The sequence below is a fragment of the Rhinatrema bivittatum genome, chromosome 14 (assembly GCF_901001135.1).
Source record: "Rhinatrema bivittatum chromosome 14, aRhiBiv1.1, whole genome shotgun sequence".
Lineage (NCBI taxonomy): Eukaryota > Metazoa > Chordata > Amphibia > Gymnophiona > Rhinatrematidae > Rhinatrema > Rhinatrema bivittatum.
In genome coordinates this window covers 46,514,619-46,537,258 of record NC_042628.1, presented here as the reverse complement: position 1 = coordinate 46,537,258, position 22,640 = coordinate 46,514,619, and the positions used below count along the sequence as shown (strand labels likewise).

The window sequence follows — 22,640 nt, the reverse complement described above, 5'->3', positions numbered from 1 at the left end:
CAGGGAGACGCACGGAGACGCAGACATAGTTCATAACCAGTCTGACCGAGAGACAAAGACACCCCAAAGAGACAAAAAAACATCACCCAGACGGACGCAGAGACCCAGCCATACTGCACCTAGACAGAAGCATAGACAGGCACATCACACTCTGATATGGGAAGACACAGCACATCAGACACAGACAGAGGCACACACTCCACATCCAGAGAGACAGGACACACACCACAATGCTAAGAGCTGGAACATTTTTCCAAAAACTTAGGTGCCAGTCAACATTTTTTAGGAGCCAAGAAAAACTCCATCCCAACCTGCCTGTCCTTTTTTTTTTACTGTTTACTAATTTTTCCTATCTTCTCTCTATTTTTGTTTGCTCATCTTTATTTTGCTCATGTTTTGATTTGTCCGACTTTTTTGCCTTTATTCTCCTTTTCCCACCTCCTCATTCTCTCTGGCCTCTCTGCCCATTCTCCTTCCCTAACGCACCACTTCTTTTCCCCTGGACGGGCAGCAGCTGGGATCTCTCTCTCCCTGGGTAGAAACCCAGCAGAACCACAAACTCTTCTTGAGCTGAGGCCTGCGGGTGGCAGCTCTTGCTGGATAGTGGAACACCACAGTGGTTCCTCCTGGGCCCACCTCAGCTAGCTGCTTCTCTCTCCAGCCCATCGAAAGAGATGCATGGCTAAGCCGTGGCATACTTACAATGCCGTTACTTCGCTCTTGAAGCTCCCTCCTTGCTAAAACTAGACAGCGTAGCCATTGTTTCTTCTCTGACTGGGTAGCCAGCGTACTCCTTGTTCCTGCCCCCCCCCCGGGGGCCCCCCAGTTTGTTCACCCCCCTGTGCTAATGCACCCTGCCCCTGCTAATGAGGCCCGCACAGGCCTGGATTTGGGCAGAAGCAGCGTAGGCAGCTACCTCCAGTATCAAATTATCATACGGCTGGGGGGGTTGCCACCATCGGGGCCTTCTGATGATTTCCTTTTCAACTAGTCCCATCACCACGGACCAGACTCTGCGGCAGCCCTGCCTCCTGCTCCAGCACGGGCTTCCCGTTGCAAGGGGAAACCAGTTTCAGGAGTGGGGCGCTGGAGGATCTGTGTGCACAGCCCGACTCACAGGCCCCGTGCTGGGTTTAGCTGAAGTTGTTGGTTCAACCAATTCAGCTAGTTAAAAAGAAAATCATCGACAGATCCGGAGGTGAGGGGAGACGGATGCAGGACCCCGTACCCCTCAATGATTTTTGAGGAGCAGAAATGGTGGAACAACCCCCCCCCCAGTGCCTATGAGCACTGAAGCTTTAAATCTGGCCATGGGCTCGGAGTACATTGCTATCACATACAGACTATCACAGCGCTATGTGGGAACCCAGGAGTACTTTCTAACCATTAACCAACTTTGGTTTCTCAGAATTTGCAACTCTTAGGTTCCATCAGTAAAATGTTATGACATTCGTTCTGAGCTTGTTGAGGCAAGTTATCATACTGAACAACACCAGACCTTTCCATTGCATTCTGGATGGGTGATTCTTTTAATCTTCTTCCTTGAAGGGACACCTCTATGCTCACTGCAACTGAAAAGTACATATTTTTGGGCCGTGATATATATATGCAGGTTGGTAAATGCTCTATGGGATATGGTTACTGGTTTTCCTTGATATCTACCCCTCAGTAACAGCATGAAAACTATGATTCCCTATTGCTGTGTCATACTTCTGCCACTATATTGTCAGATCAGAAACAAGGCTCTGGGTAGGTCAAATGGATGAGTTCCCAAGAGCTCTGCTAGCTTGATCCTGAGTCATTGTTTTTTGCTGTGATATCATAAAGGAGAAGTAAGCAACCTGAGCAGGCTGTAATACACCAAATCCCAGAGGTACAATTGAACCAGTAAGGTCATTACAGTATACCAGACAGCAATGGCAAAATGTCCAAATAACTGGCCCAAATGGATGGCCCAATGGTTTTCTGTCATCATCTGCTCTCTGACTCCATGCTGCCATAGACATGGCAGCATGGAGTAAGACAGAGAAGGAGGGCATCATCTACTTTCTCATCATGAACTTGTCCTTCCTTGTAAGCCACTTAGGATCTCGGATAATGCAGCCTGTACATTTGTTTTACATAAATATGTTACGAGGTGTGCAGCAGAATTCACAAATTTATAGAAGGCTAATGGGGGACGCAGTCTGAAGATAGGTCCTGGTTTTACGCTGCTGCAGATATGGGTTTGCAGAGGCAGTTTCTCTTAAGAAAAGAAGATATACGGAGGGGCAAAGTCAAAACTCAGCCTATTCCTGATGACAAGAAGTAATCGGGCAACGCTGAGGGGCCACAGCATCTTGTTGGGTCCCAGAAGTCGTCAGTCTAACAACAAAGCCAGCCAATCGCAGGTCAGATCCTGTCATGACCACTCTTTCCCTCGCTCCTGATTCGTTTTAATTGGTACTAATAATCCTGCTGGTTGCCAGTTCCTTTCGACCATTTCCCCAGGCTATCGGCTGGAGGCAGTCATGATTAGATCTTGACAGTAAAGAGCCGGGGAGGCAGAGGAGACTTGGTAAATGGGTGGGAAATGATGTTAGTTTTCACATACCATTGTGTTTTCTCATGGACTGATTTCTGGGGTTTTTTCTTTCATGCTAACCAGTGTTAGTTAAAGTGTCCGTCTGCTGATAAAAGGCACTGCGTCCATAGGAGACCACCATGTAGGACTGACTCCTGTCCAGTTTTCACCTGGACAATCCAGTTTTTGGGTGTCTGGGTGGCAGCCTCTAAAGTCTTTTTCCTCGTTGTTGCCATTACCGATCCCTGGACCTCTCGACTCCCTCCCCTGATCCCTCCCCACATCTGCCCCAGCAACCTCCTCTGCCATCTGGCTGCTGTCTTGCAGTTTTAACTGCGCTGAGCCCCGTGGATCTGGTGGGGCCAATCAGAATCACACAAACTGTGAAAAGGAACCAGATGGCAAAGGAAGCCAGAGGCAGATATGAAGTGCCACGCTCCTCCTGCCAGTCCATAGACTAGCAGGGGCAAGACTGGGGTTTGGAAGTGGTGACATGGAGGAATGGGAATCAGCAGGGGGCGGGAGGGATGAAAAGAATTGTGCAGGGAGAGGATCAATTGGGTGAGGTCCTTGTTGAGAGAATATCTTGTAGGGGGAGTACTGAGAGGCAGGAGATGGGGGAAGCAAGGAATGTCCTGTTTGATCTGTGCAAAAAGGTGGCAGCCCCTCCCTATCTCTGTGACTGCTCTTCTTTCTGATCTAGTACTGATCCAATGCCCCAGCATGCTGGTAGGGACATTGGTTCCATGCTTCCCCTTGAATCAGTACTGAATGAGTGCTTCAGCATATGACACTTCCCTTGTCAGTCAATACTGAAGCAATCTCCCAGCACGACATGTTGTGTGTGTGTGTGTAGGAGGGGGTATTTTTCCTTCCAAGCCAGTACTGACCCAACATCATCTTCCGAGTAAAGCAGTAAGGCTCAGTCTAATCTGTGGACATCAAAGATCTCAGGGCATTTATCACAAGAGTGAAGATGGAACCCTGCTATCATTGTCAAAGCTGTAGCAAGCATGGGTCAGGCAGTACAGTACCTGCTGGAATTTCTCCTGCAGACAAACCCCTAATTACCCACCATTAATCACTGCCCATCCTGTATATGCATTAACTGCACAGTGCTCTAGATACAGGTGCCATGTAAATGCAGAAATAATACTTCCAAAATAAACACGATGTGAAGCAAGCTGGGAATTCTGGAGATATAGTGACAGGAACACTTTCACTTTGTTACTTTAGCAAAGCAGAAAGGGCTGAGGTGATAATCCCCCCCCCCAAAGAAAACTATTTAAAGGAAAAGCAAGGCAGTAGCTGGGCAGAGGTGCTGAAGATGCCTTTATAAAGTTAAATAGATATGTTTAAAGGTGCAAGCTTTCACGACTGATAAGGTCCCTGTCCTTAGACAGGGTGGGATTTCTGACTCTGTCTGATATGTGACTGTCTTAGGATTCTCCAAGTGAATACCCATGACAGAGAAGCTTCAAAAAGAATATATACAAATACAAAGCCAGAACATTAAAAAGCAGTCATTTGTTATACTGTAACTTGACTTGAAATTTGTCTGTGTTGACATGGTCTCTTAGGGTCACACAATGCTATGGCCATGCTCCAAGTCAAAATAAGTTAGACATTTACTTGTCTTCATATGAATGTTTCAGTATGGAACACTCAATACTGTGCAGCTCTCCATTCAGCAGCTATGGGCTATTTTCCAGCCAAAGGTTTCAAAAAGTGAGCCTGATTTCACATCTAGGAAAAGGACTGAGTTAAAGGAGCAGCTTCCCTGGTTTAGCAAGGATGAGAAGCAGACCTGCCTTAGCCTGGTTATTCATTTCTCTCCCCTTCATCCTTCAACCCCCTCGCACCACATCTTCCAGGGGTCAGTGCACAAACTTACGTGACAAAAAGTTTACTCTATAAGAAAAACCAAACTCCTGCTGGCTCCTAATGGCGCACTCCCAATACAACTGGCTGTCCTGACAGGATTTTCCAGGGGTGGCTAGAAGGAGCTTCAAAATATGCATTTTTATCTCGGGGCGAGAATAGCGCTTTAAAATAATAAACACCACTAGGCAAACCTGCGTTGTCAACAGTTAACAAACTCTCGGATCAGCTAGAGCATGCTGAAGTAGTGCACTGAAGAAAGTGGAGAGGGGAGAGAGCGGGGAGAGAAGAGCTCACCTTACTAACTCCAGCCTCATTCATTTCAGCCTTCTTCTGAAGCTGCATCATCTGCCACATCTCCTCCACGGGTTTGCTGAAAGACACGCTCTGCTCCAGCAGCTTTTCAGAGGAAGGCAGGTCGTTCAGGATAGACAGCTTCTTCTCCAAGCTGAAGACCCTCTCCTGTATCTGATGGAAGACAGAGTTGGATCTCACCAGGGGTTTGCCCTCCAGTGCCTTGGAATGGATAAGGCTGGAAGCGGAGGGCTTGAAAAAATCTTTTTCATCCTCTGAAATGATCCTCTTCACATCGCTTATTTTGAAGTGCTCCAGAATGCTGTGCAGGAGTATGTGCAAGACATTGAAATTCACGGAGCCTAGCTCTGGGGAGCCCAGCGCTAGGTTTACCAGCTCTGATAAGCTCAGAGACAGGCTCATGGTTGGTGCCCTGGCAGGACGAGCAGGGGTAGCTGGAGACGGCGCCGGGGAACGCCCGGCCGCGGTGGCGACGGGTTAATGCGCCTTCCCCATGCTCCCCGGGAACGTGTGTGTGCGCGCCTGCCGCTTCTCCCCCACGAGTGTGCTCGCGCTCAGAAAGTTTCTGCGCGTTGCTAGGCGACACAGGAACGCCTGGAAAATGACAGGACACGGGCGGCTTCCGCACGTCTCCCGGTTACCATTCACCCCGCCCCGCGGGTACGCGGCGGCACACGGACGGCCCGGCTGCGTTGCGGCCTTTTGAACGGACATCTGGAGAAAAAGGGGGGGGGAGGTGGCTGGGGAGGAAAAAAGTCAATTGTGGGCTTTGCGGCCTACCTCACAAGGGGGATGCCGCAGCCTTGCTCCCTGAGGGTCCTGGAGGGAGGGAGTCGAGGCTTCTTGGGCCTGGACATTTCATTTCTGCCCGCATAAAAGCATCAACCGCTTACTATACAGTTCAGAAAAGCTGCCTGCTTTTTGCTGAACCTCAGTAAAGATCAGGACGGCATGTTGTCTCTGTATGTGTGACTAGATATATGACCGGATATGTGCAAGTTGGGAAAGGTGTATTTCTTGTTACACAAAGGATCCCCATGTATTCTTGAAAACAGTCCAATGTTATGTTCAGTTCTGCCCTGCCTTGGCTTTTGACTACGTTCTTTACAAATTCGACAAAGATCGCTTAAAAACCGTATACTAGTATGAAAGTCTGTCATTAAATGAAGAAAAAAAAAGCTGTAGGAGTGTGGACTGTCTATCCTTCACTCCCTGTCCTAACTGCCTTTCCCCCTCCCCCTTTTAATACCTTGCTCTCAACTTCCTTGACATCCTCACCTTGAGCACTAGCAGGTTGTCCACATCTTTGGCTGGCAGAGCTTGGGCTCCTCCCTAGCCACCGTGGCCCCTAAGCCCACTCTCTTACAGGCTGATACTGAAGGATGCACTCAGCTGAGCGTACCGTTTAGCTCCCATTTGGCCCCAAGTTTTAGACACACTATTATTACCCTTTATAGTGTATGGGGTAATAGCGCGTGGAAAACACATGGCCAACAACCCCCCCCCCCCCGAATCTAATAGCGCTCATCACATGCAAATGCATGCTGATGAGCCTATTAGTTATTACCCCGGAATACTGAAAGTAAAATGTGCAAAATTAACGCCTGCTCAAGGGCAGGCGTTAACATTAGAAAACACCAGGAAAAGTGTACAGAAAAGCAGAAAAAACTGCTTTTCTGTACACCCTCCGACTTAATATCAAAGCAATATTAAGTTGGAGCCACCAAAAAAAAAAAAATCTGCCTGCCGGTCGGCGGGTTCAAAAACGGACGCTCAATTTTGCCGGCATCCATTTTCCAAACCTGTGGCTGTCGGGTTTGACAACCGACGCCAGTAAAATTAAGCGTCAGTTGTCGGACCCGCTGACAGCCACCGCTTCCGCTAATGAGGTGCTAGTGTCCCTAGCGCCTTATTAGCGCGCGGCCTAATTTGAATAGAGAATCGCACGCCCAGGAGAGGTGCCTGGGTGCGCATCGGGAAAGCGGGCGCTCAACTCAGAGCGTTTGCTCTCCCGCACATTTTATTGAATCAGCCTGTTTCTCAGGCAAGACCTGGGCTCCCTCCTAGCCACACCGCTCACTTCTGTTGAACTACACATAGTGCTATGCGCTGCATGCAATCCACACATGCACCCAGATGCATCAAATACTATGGGCTTTAATGAACTGCCTTTTATATATACTTATATATGTATTATAATACTTTTTGTCTATTTGGGAAATGCAAGAATTTCAATTATAGCAGTGCCAGGTGTCAGTATCATTTTCTATGAAAATAAAAAGCAGTTTTTGTGGGTCTTGAACATGCATACACACACAGAGTCAGGTTATGGCTTTGGGCTTTGGCATTGCATTAGCACAGAAGCACCAGTAATGTGTAGCAGGATGTGGTGCTGGGGAGATGGGCTGTACTGGTGGCTGCAGGGTTGGCAGGCTATATCAGGTGAGTGCACACCATGATGAAGGGGGACGGTGCAGTGGCACTGAGACACAATCCCTGCCTCTCAACTACTACAGCCTCACAGATTCTGAGTCCATGGAACCAGTGACACCAGTCCATCACTCATTTTTACTGACATAAAATTATTTTTATGGGCATGACTTTTTTTTATCAGTAAATTTATTAACAGTTGGCAAGCTTGTTTGCAGGACTTTTTTGTTTCTAATTGCACAGAAATAATTATCAAGAAGTGTTAGACTGAACAAAGTTTGATTCAGGAGACAGATAACATGTCACTCAAAGTAGCTGGAATTTTGAGGTCATTTCTGGTTGGTGCACTTACAAGCCTCTATCAGGAAGCTGCTTGCAGAGAGGTCTTCAAAAGGGAAGACCTAGGAACTTGTCCTGGTAAATGCTAGCCTTCAAACTACTGAAGTAATTTTCTAATTAAAAGTTATTTTTACCTCCAATATCATAACACTTATCGGTCTATGCCTATGTTTTGCTATGTTGCAGTTGTGATTCCCGGTCGCGGTCGCCCGCAACCGGGAATCAGGGGACGCCGCAGCCGCAGTCGAGAAACGCGCTGGGGTCGGCCTCCGGCGTGCTCCTTCCTGCAAACCCCCAAGCACGAGGGTCCATGGGGCTCCCGGCCGGGGAAACACTCCCCGGGCCTTCTCCCGCGGCGTCTGGCCGCTCTACAAAGCCCTTCCAGGCACAGCTTGCCGGCTCTTCTCTTAGGTGCGAGGCCGCGCCTCCCAGCGAGATTTAAAGGGGCCTCGTCCCCTTAATTACTCACACCTGCTCCTAATGGGCTAGGCTCTGAACTCTATTTAAAGAAACTGCCCACAGTCATTCCTCGACTTGGCAACTTGTTGCTACAAGTCTGCTCGCTCCGGTGAGTCTCCTAGTGCTTCGGTTCCTGATTCCTGCTTCTTCTCGGTGATTCCTCGGTGTATGACTTCGGACTGGCAAGCAGCGATCCTCTGGTACTCGACCTCGGACCATCCTCCTTCAAGGGCCCACCTAAGTCCCAGCGGCCCAGGTCCCTACGGGCTCCTCCTGGGGGGACCGTGGGCTTCCAGTGGTGAAGATCCAGTTGGCCCTTGCACCGTCCTCACGCCTTTTCTACCTCTCCAAGGTCCACCTAAGTCCCAGCGGCCAGGGTCCCTACGGGCTCCTCCTAGGGGACTGCGAGCTTCCAGTGACGAAGATCCAACCAGCCCTTGCTCCGACTTCATGCCTCGTTGCCCTCTCAGAGGCCATCTGAATCTCCAACAGCGAGGATCCAGCCAGTCCCAACTTCTGTTCCGCCTCACCACCCGACAGGAGAACCTGAGGAGCCATCTCCCAAGGTAGTACCAACCTCCCCGTCGGTCCAAGGGTTCACGTCCCTCCTGATCATAACAACAGTATTGCATGAATAAACTAAATATAAATATTACTATGTTTTTTTTACTGAATAACCTTTAAAAGGTGATAGCAATCCTATGGTAGTTTATGGACTTTGCACCGCTGTACCAGTTTTCTACAAGTATGCAAACTGCCACAGAAAAATGAGAAACTGAAGCTTTCAAGCACCTGATACAAGAGAAATTATCAGCCATGGAAATATTAGGATTAATCATCTTTTGAATTTAAGCCAGTTCCATGGTATGACAGCAGTGCTGAAGCTTAGGAGACCTGAATTTTGGTCTTTTGTCTTGCTGAGCAGTTTACAGCCAAACTTCCCCTGCAAACATCTGCAACAGTCCATGCCACTGGCATCTGTTTCAGATGTCCAGCCCTCAACAGATGTACCTTCTTTTTGGCACTCCAGGGCTGGAACAGCACCCTCTCCTGGGCACTTCAGACTGTGAAAGAGAGTCCCCTTCTGGATGATCTGGGTACATGGGCAGGAGCACTGCTGAGTGTCCAAAAGGCAGAACCATTACCACAGAGTGACTGGAGTGTAAGACCTCTGGCTCAGGTTGCTTGAGAAACTGGACCACCAGCACAGGTTGTGTGGAAAGTGGAACCATTAGCATGGGATGAGTGGAGTATGAGGCCTCTGGCTTAGGATCCATTGACTGGACTACCGGCACAGGGTGAGTATAGAGTGGAACCACTGACATGGTGGGCTCCTCTCGGATGGTACGGGTAACTTGGGCTCCTCCCAGAGCGGGATGGCTGGACTGGAGTTCCTCTAGGTTGGCAGAGGGCTAGACAAGGCAGGTTCCCACTGGGACAAGGCTATGGCTGCAGGTTCTTCCTGGAAGTGTTCAGCTGGAAAAGAATGCACTTGCTGGAATGGATCCATTGCACTGGAATGTTTCTATCGGAATGGATCATCTGGACTGGAGTCTTCCAGATGCTGCAGTAGAACTATGGCTGCAGGAACAAGCATCTCTTGAAGCAGAGATTAACACTTTGCTCACTGGATGACAAGAAGTGCTAAAAGTATCTGGAAACAACAGCAGGCTGGCATGGAGTCTGTGGAAGAGATTTAGTCTGAAATGGAAAGCAAAAGGAACAAGCAAGCTAGTTTCTTGGTTGTCAGTGTTTGTCTTGTTAGTAAGCTTCTGCAAGCAGGTGCGATTTTCTGATCTTGAGAAACAGAATTAATTAGCTTGGCTTGACTCAAGAGTTTCTACAGACAGGGACTGAACTGGGTTAGGAGTGCTTTCACCTGCTCCAGGAGTGTCAAGCTGGAATCACAAGATTTTACTTTCCCAGCTAGGGATTTTAATATCTTTGAGCAAGCTGTGGTGGAATTAACTGCACAGTTTAAATATATCTTGATCAATAGAATAGAGCCCAAAGGAATCAGGCAAGCTAGGGATTTCAGGGCTTCTGTTTGCCTCTGGTTCTCTGTGCTTTTTCGAGTAAGGATTTTAAACCACTTAACATGCTATGATTGTATTAGCTATGTATTTTAAATTAGCAAATTTTAGCCCTCAGGGACTGTATGAGTTCAAAAAGACTTGGTGTAGGAGTTTCTTTAGCAGGCTGTAGTAGTTTTGGCTTAGGGAACACTACCCAATGCCCACATACAAGGCATATATTTAGTCTTAGAACTACCCTGATCACACTTCCAGCTGTTAGCGTTACAAGCAGGACATTGAAAATGCTGAAAGATTTTGTAAGGACCTACAATATAAACAAGGCAGAGAAAATGTTGTCCTAAGGAGTCCAGTAGACAGTAGTGAGGAACAGGATTATTCTTAGTGGCAACAGGAAAAACTGGCTTGGTTTCACCAGCAGGGTTAAGGGTCTTGTACCCATTCTCGCAGCTGGGCATTGGTCTTTTCATTCTGTTGCGAGCTCCAGAAAACCCACCTGGAGAGTGGCGCAGGACTCTAGGCAAGAAAAAGGCTGTTTTTTCACCTAACCAGCCCCCTCCCCGCAGGTTGAGCCTTTGGGTTCTGGGGGCCAGTAGGTTTCTGTGGCAGGAGGACATTATAATGGCGAGTCCACACAGTCAGGAACATGGTAACGCTAGCCAAGCAAAGCTGAAAGCAGGGCCAGACAGGAACAGCTGGACAGGAAGGAGCTGGGTAGGCAAGGCAGACTGGCAAGCCAGGCAGGCAAGGCTAGACAAGCAGGCTTGTCATACTAAGCAGGACCTGGAATAGACAGGATAAGACCAACAAGCCAGACAAGGGAAATAAAGAACACAGAAGCCCAGAGGCAGCAAGGCTTGGAACACATAGAATAGGCCTGAGGGTCCCGAGGCAGGATAAGAACATAAGAAAATGCCATACTGGGTCAGACCAAGGGTCCATCAAGCCCAGCATCCTGTTTCCAACAGTGGCCAATCCAGGCCATAAGAACCTGACAAGTACCCAAAAACTAAGTCTATTCCATGTTACCATTGCTAATGGCAGTGGCTATTCTCTAAGTGAACTTAATAGCAGGTAATGGACTTCTCCTCCATGAACTTATCCAATCCTTTTTTAAACACAGCTATACTAACTGCACTAACCACATCCTCTGGCAACAAATTCTCTCTTGTATTCCAGGATACAAGAGAGAATAGGCCAGAGGCCTCAAGTTAGGTCCAAGGGCCTCAACACAAGGCAAAGCTAGAAGGCACATAAGCTGCAAGGCAGGAACAAGGGTCAGGAGTGACACCATGAGAAGACAAGGCTACTATGCCAAGATGAGTATACATAGGGCTAGGACTTGGTCATGGCAAGGGCAATGAGGAGGAACTTAACAAGACAAGTGATAAGGCATATTGAGGGCTTCTGCTGGTGGGGAGGTGTTATGAAGGTAGGATAAGGCTACATAGCAGGTGAAATCTGTTACAGATTTCACCTGCTATGTAGATACAGATTACTGTATCTTACTGCTATATATGTTAAATTGCTATCGCCCTCTTCTTCTATTCCCAGTTCGAATCATCCCTGTTTATTGTAACTTCAGTTTGCTTTGCACATGTTAAAGTTTTTTATTGTATCCTATTATTGTTCACCCCCTGTTTAATGTAAACCGACATGATGCAGTCCTATCGTGAATGCCGGTATAGAAAAGCACTAAATAAATAAATAAATAAATAAATAAAATCCTAACACTTTCAAAGAAGGAGCACCACAAAATAGTTCAGGTAAGGAATTCCACAATATAGGTTCAGCCATTGATATAGAAGAGTTTCTTTTAAGTTCAAGTCTAGCCTAACAGATGGAATTTCAAACAGGTTTTTGGTTACGGAACTGATGAGGAGGTTTATAGATACGCAAAGCAGTATTTAACCAAAATAAGGTATCATTATTAAGCAAACTGTATATGAGGAAAATGATACAGTATAGGAAGCCAATATAAAGAATAAGTGCAAGAGTAATATAGTCACGAAAAGAAATTCCAGTTATCATCCTGGCAACAGAGTTCTGTACTATTTGTAGAGGTCGAATTGTGTGTGTGTGTGAGAGAGAGTTCACACCTGCCCCTAGCCCTACCCCTTCCCCTCCTCTCCACAGTTACAATTAAGCCCTGCATAAAAGGAATTCCAATGATAATGTGAAGGGGCAGAGGGTGGGGGTGATGGGTGATCAGAAAGTGATAGTCAGTATAATTTTATGGCTCATAATCAGATCAGAAACCTAGGATTGTTTTTAAAATGTCCTGCTCAGGATAATTAAAGGAAAATCTAAAACAATTTAGGACCAGCCTTGGATTTGTCAATAGGCACCCATTATACCTGTGCCTAGAGTGGCAAGCATTTAGGGGGCAGCAGCCTGGCTAAGATTTCCTGCTTTCCAGTTCTGCTGAATCTCATTTAGCAGAAAGCCCTCTGCTATCTTGTAACAGCTCCTTAAAAGGAGGTGAGGGTGAAAACACCAGAAGCGCCTAGGGGTGGAAAAATCCTAAATCTGTCCCTGCTGGGAACATAAGATTTTTAAAGTTAAAATGATTAGACACTTCAGAACTGACAAGAAAGGACTCAATAAAGACCTAGGTTTCTTATCTCATTATAAAGCTATAAAATTATACTGCCCGTCACCTTCTGATCACCCATCAAACCTCCATCATCCCTCCCCTCCACACAATCATTATGTTACGCCCGTTGGTCGCAGATGGCTGCGACCGCTGTTGCTCACCTCTTTCTTCACTGCCTTAACTCCGTGGGGACTGGCAGCCTCTGCCAGCAGTCGCCAGCCTACCTACCGTTCCCAGGCTGCCCAGGGCAGCACGGACACCGCCGACCGCCATCTTGTCGTTGGAATTCCTTAGGCGCGCGCGCACACATGGGCCAGTCTTAAGCTGTCATGGCGGGAACCTCGGGGGCGTCCCCTCCAGATGACATCATTCCCTCTGGACATTTAAGCCGGCTGGCCCTGCCTATCAATGACTTGGCAACGAGATCCCTCACTGCCAAATCTGCCTTGTTCCCAGAGGACCCTTCGTTCCAGCTCCTGCATTCCTGGCGTGAGACATCCTGTGTACCCGCTCTTCAGGGGCCCTCTCTTTGTCTCTGGCTATCCGTTCCTTGGAGGGCCTGACTCTCAGGACTTCTGTTTGCCCTGTTCCCCGGGGCTTCCCTGGAACCATCGCTATTCTTGCCATTAGTACTCCGCTCTGCGGACCACTACCATCTCTACTGAGGTCCCTCTTCGGTGTACCCCGCTCTGCGGACCATTACCGCCTCTACTGAAGACCTCATCGGTGCATCCCGCTCCGCGGACTACTTCCAACTACACTGGGGTATCCCCCATCCCACAGACCTCGTGTCTCCTCGGAGTCTGTGTACCTTTTCTCTGGCACCCCCGCTCCACCTCTTTAATAAAGACTCTACCTGTGTCTGATGTCAGCTGAGACCTTGCCTCCCAACGATGAGGCTCACAGGGCTCCTCCCTGTGGGTGGTACCATCTCTCACCTCGGCCCAGGGCCCACATACTCACTAATCCACACCGTCCACCCCCAATGAACAAGCTCAATCCAAAGCAGATGAACTAGCCCTATTCTTCCAAAGTAAAATCACTAATCTCTTAACCCTTGTGCCACCGAGCCCCACCCCTCTGACCAGCTCCTACCACCTCCTCAACAAAAAAATCTCACTGGATTCGTTCGAACCTACTACCGCATTAGAGATCCAATCTCTGTTAAAGAAAATGAAACCTTCCTCCCATCCCTTTGACCTAATACCGTCAAAACTGCTCCTGCTAATACCCAAAACCATCTCCAAACCACTAGCGGACATTATAAACTGTTCCTTATCACAGGGAATCTTCCCCGACGCCTAAAAACCGCTTCTCTTAAACCACTACCAAAGAAACCAGACTTGGATCCCAAGAATCCAAATAACTTCCGCCCTATCTCCAACCTGCCTTTTGTAGCAAAGAGTTTGGAAAAACTGATCAATTCGCAACTCTCTAACTACCTCGAAGATCACGAAATACTACACCCCACACAATACGGGTTCCGCAAGGCTTTAAGCACTGAAACCCTACTCTTATCGCTAACAGACCACCTCATCATGGGCTTGGACAAAGGACAGTCCTTCCTATTAATTCTATTGGATCTGTCGGCAGCCTTCGACACGGTCAATCATGCCACCCTCCTTAACCGCCTTTCGGACATTGGAATTACGACACTGCTCACTCATGGTTCAAAACATTCCTTTGTAACAGAGGTTACCAAATTAAAATCAACAATAAAGAATCCCCACGCTACAATTCCTCACAAGGAGTTCCTCAAGGTTCCTCACTATCCCCAACTTTATTCAACATATACCTTCTTCCACTATGCCAACTGTTGATGAACCTACAACTAAAACATTTCTTATACGCCAACGACATACAAATTCTGATACCCATCAAAGAATCTATCACAAAAACTCTCAAACAATGGGAAAACTGCCTCCAAGAGATCAACCGACTCCTCGCAAACCTAAACCTAATTCTAAACTCGGTCAAAACGGAACTCCTCCTCATCACCCCCAAAAACAGCAACTCCCCACAAATTGCTCCAGTCAACACCATTGTTACACAAGCTAGAGACCTAGGGGTAGTAATAGACAAACATCTGAATTTAAAAACATTTATTAACAACACAACCAAGAACTGCTTCTACAAGCTGCATGTAATCAAAAGAATGAAACCACTCCTACACTTTCATGACTTCCGAACTGTCCTACAATCCGTAATATTCTCCAAGATGGATTATTGCAACTCTATCTTACTAGGTCTCCCGTCCTCATCCATCAAACCACTTCAGATGCTCCAGAATGCGGCAGCCAGAATTCTGACAAATTCCAGAAGAAGAGACCACATCTCTCCCATTCTAATAAATCTACACTGGCTGCCAATACACTACAGAATCCTACACAAGTCCATCACCATCATCCATAAATCCATCCACTCCCAAGCCCCTCTCAACCTACAAATCCCCCTCAAACTACACACATCATCCAGACCCATCAGAGAAGCCTACAAAGGATCCCTGACTGTTCCCCCAACTAAATCAACATACCATATAGCATTCAGAGACTGGGCCTTTTCTACAGCAGGCCCCTCTCTTTGGAATACCTTACCACCTGATCTTAGACTTGAACCTTGCTTATTAACATTCAGAAAAAGGCTTAAGACTTGGCTATTTAAACAAGCCTTTCCCGAGTCTAATATCCATTGAGAGACTTTACTGCATTATGTAAATAATATACATAAAGAGACATTACCGCACAATGTAAATTAATTTACTTCTGTAAAGATTCTATTATTCATGTCTATTCTTCTCTTCTTCCTTCCCCAGTTTCAACAACCCTGTTATATTGTAACTTTTGCTTCCTCTGCACTTGTTAAAAGAACAAAGTTATTGCACCCCCCTGTTCTTTGTAAACCGGCATGATATGATTGTATCATGAATGCTGGTATAGAAAAGCTTTAAATAAATAAATAAATAAATAATCCTAACACATCCTACCTAATAAACGAAGGATGACCGACGTGCCGCAAATGCGCAGTAGAGACCAGCTGTACCGCGCATGTGCGGGCGAGCACGTCGGTCTGAGCCAGAAAAAAAAGAAAAAAATGGCGGAGTCGAGTGGCAGCGGCGTCCAGTGGCGGCGGCGGCGTCGGGAGGCAGCGGCGGCGGCGGCGTTGAGTGGCAGCAGCGGCGGCGTCCGGTGGTAGCAGCGGCGGCGGCGGGTGGTAGCGGCGGCAGCGTCGGGTGGCAGCGGCGGCGGCGGCGTCTGGTGGTAGCGGCGGCGGTGGGTGGCAGCGGCGGCGTCCGGTGGTAGCGGCGGCGGCTTCGGGTGGCGGCGTCGGGTGGCAGCGGCGGCGGCGTTGAGTGGCAGCAGCGGCGGCGGCGTCCGGTGGTAGCGGCGGCGGGTGGCAGCGGAGGCGTCCGGTGGCAGCGGCGGCGGTGGCAACGAGGGAGGAGAGAGAGAGGGAGGGACTGACAGAGAGAGGGAGGGACTGAGTGGGAGGAGAGAGAGGGAGTGGGACTGAGTGAGAGGGAGGGAGTGAGACTGAGTGAGAGGGAGGGAGTGGGACTGAGTGAGAGGGGGGACTGAGTGAGGGGGGAGAGGGAGTGGGACTGAGAGGGAGGGAGTGGGACTGAGGGGGAGTGAGAGGGGGAGGGGGAGGGAGTGGGACTGAGGGAGAGTGAGAGGGGGAGGGGGAGGGAGTGGGACTGAGGGAGAGTGAGAGGGAGAGTGAGAGGGAGGGGGGGAGGGAGTGGGACTGAGGGAGAGTGAGAGGGAGGGAGGGAGGAGGGAGAGACTGAGTGGGAGGGAGGGAGGAAGGTAGGGGGTGGTGAAGAGGGGGATGTGAGAGACAGAGGGATGTAGCCCGTTTTAACGGGCTTAACGGCTTGTTAGAATATATTTTACATTCACTTATATTTTCTGATATCATATTTTGATCACTCTTGTTTTGATCTGAGGAAGATGGAATTAGCTCTGGAAAGCTAGTCAAGGAATATATAAAATTAATCCAATAAAATGGTTTGGTTTTTTTAACTTTTTCTTCCATGCGTTCAAGTGGACTAACACGACAACCACAGTTATAACTAACCTACCTGTTCATCTATTTTCCATCTGACAATTACCAAGCAGGGCTGGTGCAAGGGTATTAGATATTCTAGGCAAACTTTCTGCCTTGCGCCTGACCCCCCCCCCCCCCCCTTGGTCGCGCCCCTCCCTTCCCGGTCTCAGCCCCAACTCCTACCTCATTCACGCCCACCGAGTTTGTGCTTCTCTGGGCCATGAGCAGGATGGGTGCCGTTCGTGGCCCGCCGAATCTCTACTCCTCTTTGACGGGAGTGGGATAGGTTCCCCTCATGACCACACATGGCTGCTTTTCGGCACCCCCTAATGCAGAGCTTTCCAAAGTGTGTCTCGCGACACTTTGGTGTGTCGCCTGAGGTGTGCCGGTGTGTCGCGCAAGCCCGGTGCACGTGACACACCGGCAAGTGGGAGCCAATGCGGCCGCCGGTGGAGCTCATCCCACTGGCGGCTGAGCAGTGAAGAATCGTTGTGGACACAGCCAGAAGATCGGTAAGGCCGTGGTGAGTTCACGTCACCACGGCCCGAAGAAAAAGGGCACGTCTAAACGTTCAGGTGCTCCGCCTCCTTCCTGCCCACGCGGCCCCGGAAGAAAAATGTTGCCGGAGCCGCACGGGCAGGAAGGAGATGAAGCAGCCGCGTGCAGAAGAGGAGCCGCGTTGTTGCAGCGGGCGAGAAGAGGCCCGGTAGCAGGGCCCCCACCGCGGATCGGATCGGCCCGAGAAGATCAGAGTCGCCGCGATTGGCCCGAGAAGATCAGGGCCGCTGCAGAGCCGATCCTGCAGCGACCCGTGAAGAGGAGGCCCAGAGGTAAGAGAGAGGCAGAGGGCCCGTAGAGTGCGTGTATGAGCTGAGTTGAGAGATTGGGTGCGTGTATTAGCTGAGTTGAGAGATTGGGTGCCTGTATGAGCTGAGCTGAGTTGAGAGATTGGGTGCCTGTATGAGCTGAATTGAGAGATTGTGTGCGTGTATGAGATGCGTTGAGAGATTGGGTGCCTGTGTGAGTTGAGAGATTGGGTGTGGGAGTGAGGATCTCAATGTTTGCAGAGACAGCATGTGAGAGCCTGTGTGTGTGTGAGAGAGAGACAGCATGTGGCAGTGAGAGCCTGTGCATGAGCAAGACAGCATGTGGGAGTGAGAGAGAGCCTGGGTGTGTGAGAGTCAGACAGCATGTGCAAGAGAGAGACTGTGTATGAATGATTATATATGAGAGAGAGCATGTGAGAGTGAGAGCCTGTGTGTGTGTGTGAGAGAGAGAAAGCATGTGAGAATGAGAACCTGACTGTATGTTTGAGGGAAGAAGATAGATGGAGAGAAAAGAAATAGAAAAAAAGACAATATGAAATGAATTGGCAAAAAAATAAGAAAGGGGAGGTGGAACAAAAAAGCCTGGGACCAACCAATTAGAAAACTAAGATCAGACAGCAAAGGTAAAAAAAAAAAAAGAAATAAATTACTTTTTACTGATTGGCACATGTAATCTTTGTTAATGTCAAGAGTAGCACTTTCTCTATGCAGATCTCACAATGTACGAGATCAACATGGAGGAACTGGAAACCTACGGGGCCTGCACAGAGGAGGCAGCAGAATGGGCTTCAGTGCCAATAGCAGCAATCAGCGCCTCCCCAATAGCCATGCGGCATCAGTGGCAGCAGAGGAATGAGAGAGGCTCCGAGGTTGCTGGCAAAAGAAAGAGAGGGGGGTCTGCCTTTAGTGTGTGCATGTGTATGAATGGGTGCCTGCCTGGGGGTGTATGTGTGTGAATGGATGGGTGCCTGCCTGGGGGATGGTGAGTGAGTGGTGTGAAAATGAATGGGAGCCTGCCTGGGGGTCAGTTTTAGTGTGTGAGAATGACTGGGAGCTTGCCTGGGTGTGTGTGTTTGTGTGAGAATGATTGGGAACTTGCCTGGGTGTGTGTGTTTGTGTGTATGTGAGGGAGCCAGAGAGAGTGTGTATGAGAAAATCCAGGGGAGTAAGAGTTTGTGTGTGGGGTGTGTGTGGAGGGGGAGAGAGTGTCTTAGAGCCTGAGAGTGTGTCAGTGTCTGTGAGAGTGAGAGGTTATGGTGGGTATAAGAGCATGAATGTGTATGTATGTGACAGTGTATGTGTGAGAGAGAATGGACATGTGAGTCTGTGTGAGAGGATAACCTCTGGGAAATTGTAAAAAATGTATATGATTTTAATTAATAGAAATTCTATTTATCAGTAGTTTTAAAATATTCTTTTATTAGTATGGTTTTACTATTATAACTGATGCTTTATGTTTCTTGATTTTGTTTGTTTTATGAGGAATGGTGGTTCTGTTTTTCCATTGTTAATACACAGAGTCTGGCTTCTTGGAGTTTCCATTTCAGTTTTTGTCTAATTTGTGCTCCTTTATTTTGTATTCTGTATTTGGTGAGGGTCTGTCTCTGCTCTGTGTGTGTGACCATGATGAGAGATTCTGCTAGCATAGGGATCTATAGCAATCGGGTTTGTTTTGTTTCCTCAGTAGGTGGTGTATTGGTATTCTAAGACCCAGTGTAATATTTACCCTTGCTTTTTCACAGGTAGGGTTGTTATTGTTTGAGTCCTTGGTGTTACAATGGGATTGCAGTATAGATTTTGAGTGTCTTTTTTGCGAGGTTTTATTTTAGTTCACAGTGGAAGGTGTTTGTGCTGCTGTTACTGTGAGGTGCACCAGCATTTGAAAATATCTTTTAGTATGATGAGCTGTAAGGGAAACATCCAAGCTCCATTGTTTGGGGGAATTTCAGTGGATGCACAGAGTTACAGAACTGGAGGTGCAGGATTTATATTGACATTCTGCCCCTTCCTATATATTCCAGACTTCACTCTCATAGCCACATAGAATTAGTTGAATGAGGCTATCAAATAATTATATAGTGTGAAACTGGCCAGCTTTTTAAAATTATGCAGAAGACCCTTTGGACTTTTTTATTAACACCAAATATTCAAAAGCTGTGTTCATCCCATCAAGCTCATATATCTCATTAAAGAGGTAAATTGAATAACACAATAACTTTGTTTTATTATTGTTACTCATAAATTATAACAATAACATTAATCTTGGAATATTATATATTTTTAATATAAACGAAAGGTTTTCACAAGATATGTTGTGTCGTGAAACATTTTATTATGTATATATTTAAGGAAACATACATAAATTGTCGAAATACATTTCATTCATTTAACCTTTAACCTCCGGTTTGCTTGTAGACTAATTACTGTGTCCCGAAATTATGGTTGTCTAAAAAGTGTGTCACCAACATGAAAAGTTTGGAAAGCTCTGCCCTAATGGTTGGTGCTCTAGACAACGCCTAATGGGACACATCGGCCCTGTCACCAAGGAATCTGCTGCTCCTGCTGTACCTGTCCTGTGATCAAGCCTTATTGCAAAAAAGTAACAGTACACCAGTTTTATTGTATGTGGTAATATATTCGTATGTATATCTTTCTCTGTAACTTTATTTTTACTGTATTACTATTTTGTAATTTTTTTCCCTTTTTAATTTTAAATCACTTCATGCATTATTTAGCAACACATGTAAAACTGTCATGCAGCCAAAGTTTCCTGAATCTGAGTTCCTAACACCCTAGACAATTAAAAATCACGGTAATCAGGACCTCCTTGAAATTCTGTACAGAATTTTACTATATCCTCGTGCAGTTTCAGAGTGCGCCAGAAAACGCGAGGGGGCGGAGCAAGTGACGTCACCTAGCTTCACTTCCTCTGATACTCTAACGCCGTTAGACTAACGGGGACCTTGCGACTGGATCGGAGCTGGTGATTTCAGCGAGAGGCGGTAGGTCGCAGCACTGCGGGACACGGGAGACCTGCAGCAAGACTTGAGGGTGCTTCACATGAAAGTAATTTACCTCCGCAATCGGTCGGGTGTCAAAAGAGGGAACGCATCTCCCCCCAGGCCCTGGCGCCTCCGCCGAATATTATAACCAACCTTGATGTTATTTCTTAGGGGGGCGGGACCCGCGGCGCAGAGGTTCCATAACCCGAGCCTCTGCGCAGCTTGCAAGCGCAGCGGTACTTGATGATGCTCTTAGCGCTGCTGGGGTGCTGAGGAACTCCAGCTCCCATCGGGCACCCCGCTAGTATTGCCAGCTGACTCTAGATTTTCAGGACAGGGTGATCCCGTCCTGGTTTTACCCCGCGGCATGCATGGAATTGTAGTCTTAATTTTCTTAAGGGAGATACTAGGAAATCAGAAGTAGAAGTCCCAGCATGCCGCGGGGTAAAACCGGAACTGAATGCATCACCCCTAAAAATCTGGTTACCGTTAGCAACTCTATATGCTGCCCTCGTGGGGAGGCAGACGGGTGCCTGATTCTCGGGCAGCAGGGTCAGGAGAGCCACCATGGGAGCCATAGGGAATCTTGGGGGGCGGCGGCACCGGTTCAGTTGCTGCCTTTTTGTAAGGGCGGGGGTTTGCACAGTGATAGCTGGTGTAGTCTAGGACTGTAACTTTAAGATATTTTTGCACTTGTTTATGTTCTGTTTTTTGTTCACACCCCCTTGTTATATGTAAACCGGCATGATGTGGTTTCTAATTGCGAATGCCGGTATAGAAAAACTCCAAATAAATAAATAAGACGTCTCTAGAACTTACATTAAATAGGATTCTTCTATACAGGACCTCAGGTATAAGTATTTCTGTGATCAGTTGCAGATTAAAATATATCTTGAATACTGTGTCCTTCAGGTATCTATTTTCTTTGTCATAGCAGTAGTTTGCTGTTGTATTCATCATGAATGCTGGCCACTTTTGTGCATGAAAAGTGACTTTCTTGAAAAATATTGTGGGATGGAGGGAGAGCTGGATGAAAAGTGCATGTCAAAGGAAAGATGACATGGGGGAGAGCTGACACAGGTATTTAATTGCGCTCGGGATCCTGGTAATTTGCCTTAGGTTTGAGTGGCATAAGTCATCCATACTGTGGTGCTTGAAAATCTTGTGGAGGATTTACTAATTTGTAGAAGACAGACTGGAATTTGAATATGTTTTGTCTTACTTGAATGGTGCAGTGTATTTGTTGTTACCTGACAGAGGTGTGTGTTTGCAGCTTCTTGGCATGCTCCTGAGGATTATCATTAGATATTTTGAAAGCAGCTCGATGTTTAAATAAAAACAGAATGTTCCTTATAAACCAGGGTGTTGATAAAGTCTGGGTAGCAGGTAATGTGGTTGCCATGTTAGTCCACTTTATTTCTGTGTCTTTAAGAGGGAAGCTGACTTGACCAGCAGAATGATGCTGAAAAGCAATGGTTAGGGTCAAATCGAATCTAATGATGGCTACTTGATGATGATCTCGCCTTTTTAAAGGCCTTAGTTTGTGTTTCTCAGTGTCATTAATGCTAATTAATGGGCTACAAAATGACCTGTGTCCAGTCCATATAACATTTTTTTTAAATGAGCTAATTCAGCTTATGGTCAGACAACACACTTATTGATAAGAATGCGGTCTGATAGGCTGTAGAAGGCTTAAAGATAGACTGACTGGTGCCTTATCTGATTTTATGCAGCATAATCTTGTATCCCATAGTGATAGCACGCAAAAGGTTTCTTTGGGCATTGTTCCTACAACTTTCATTAATGAGAAAAAACACAAGAAATTGCCATGCTGGGTCAGAGCAAGGGTCCATCAAGCCCAGCATCCTGTTTCAACAGAAGCCGAACCTGGCAAGTACCCAATCACCAAGAAGATCCCATGCTACTGATGCCAGTAATAAATGGACTTCTCCAAGATCTTATACAAATCTTTTTTAAACCCAGCTACACTAACTGCACTAACCACATCCTCTGCCAATAAATTCCAGAGCTTAATTGTGCATTGAGTGAAAAAGAATTTTCTCTGATTAGTCTTAAATGTGCTACTTGCTAACTTCATGGAGTGCCCCCTAGTCCTTTTATTATCCGAAAGTGTAAACAACCAATTCA

The 22,640-nt window shown here is 47.2% G+C and overlaps 2 protein-coding genes across 10 annotated transcripts in view; one reads left to right on the top strand and one right to left on the bottom strand.

Moving 5' to 3' along the window:
* The window catches only part of C14H16orf96 (chromosome 14 C16orf96 homolog), a 147,634-nt gene extending 142,346 nt beyond the window's left edge, over positions 1–5,288 (bottom strand). For both annotated transcript variants that reach the window (XM_029576458.1, XM_029576459.1), the window contains exon 1: positions 4,742–5,288. In XM_029576458.1, coding sequence (XP_029432318.1) covers positions 4,742–5,161 — 420 coding nt within the window. In that variant the 5' untranslated portion in view covers positions 5,162–5,288. The remainder of the gene's footprint in view (positions 1–4,741) is intronic.
* CDIP1 (cell death inducing p53 target 1) overlaps positions 1–22,640 on the top strand; it is a 107,177-nt gene that overhangs the window by 9,550 nt on the left and 74,987 nt on the right. For 2 of the 8 annotated variants that reach the window (XM_029576466.1, XM_029576471.1), the window contains exon 1: positions 20,371–20,492. The exons of 2 other annotated variants lie outside the window; for them this stretch is intronic. The gene's annotated coding sequence lies outside the window, so the exon portion shown is untranslated. Of the gene's footprint in view, positions 1–20,370; positions 20,557–22,640 lie in introns of those variants that run through there. 4 more of the 8 variants (XR_003852593.1, XM_029576465.1, XM_029576470.1 and 1 more) reach the window with 3 other exon arrangements.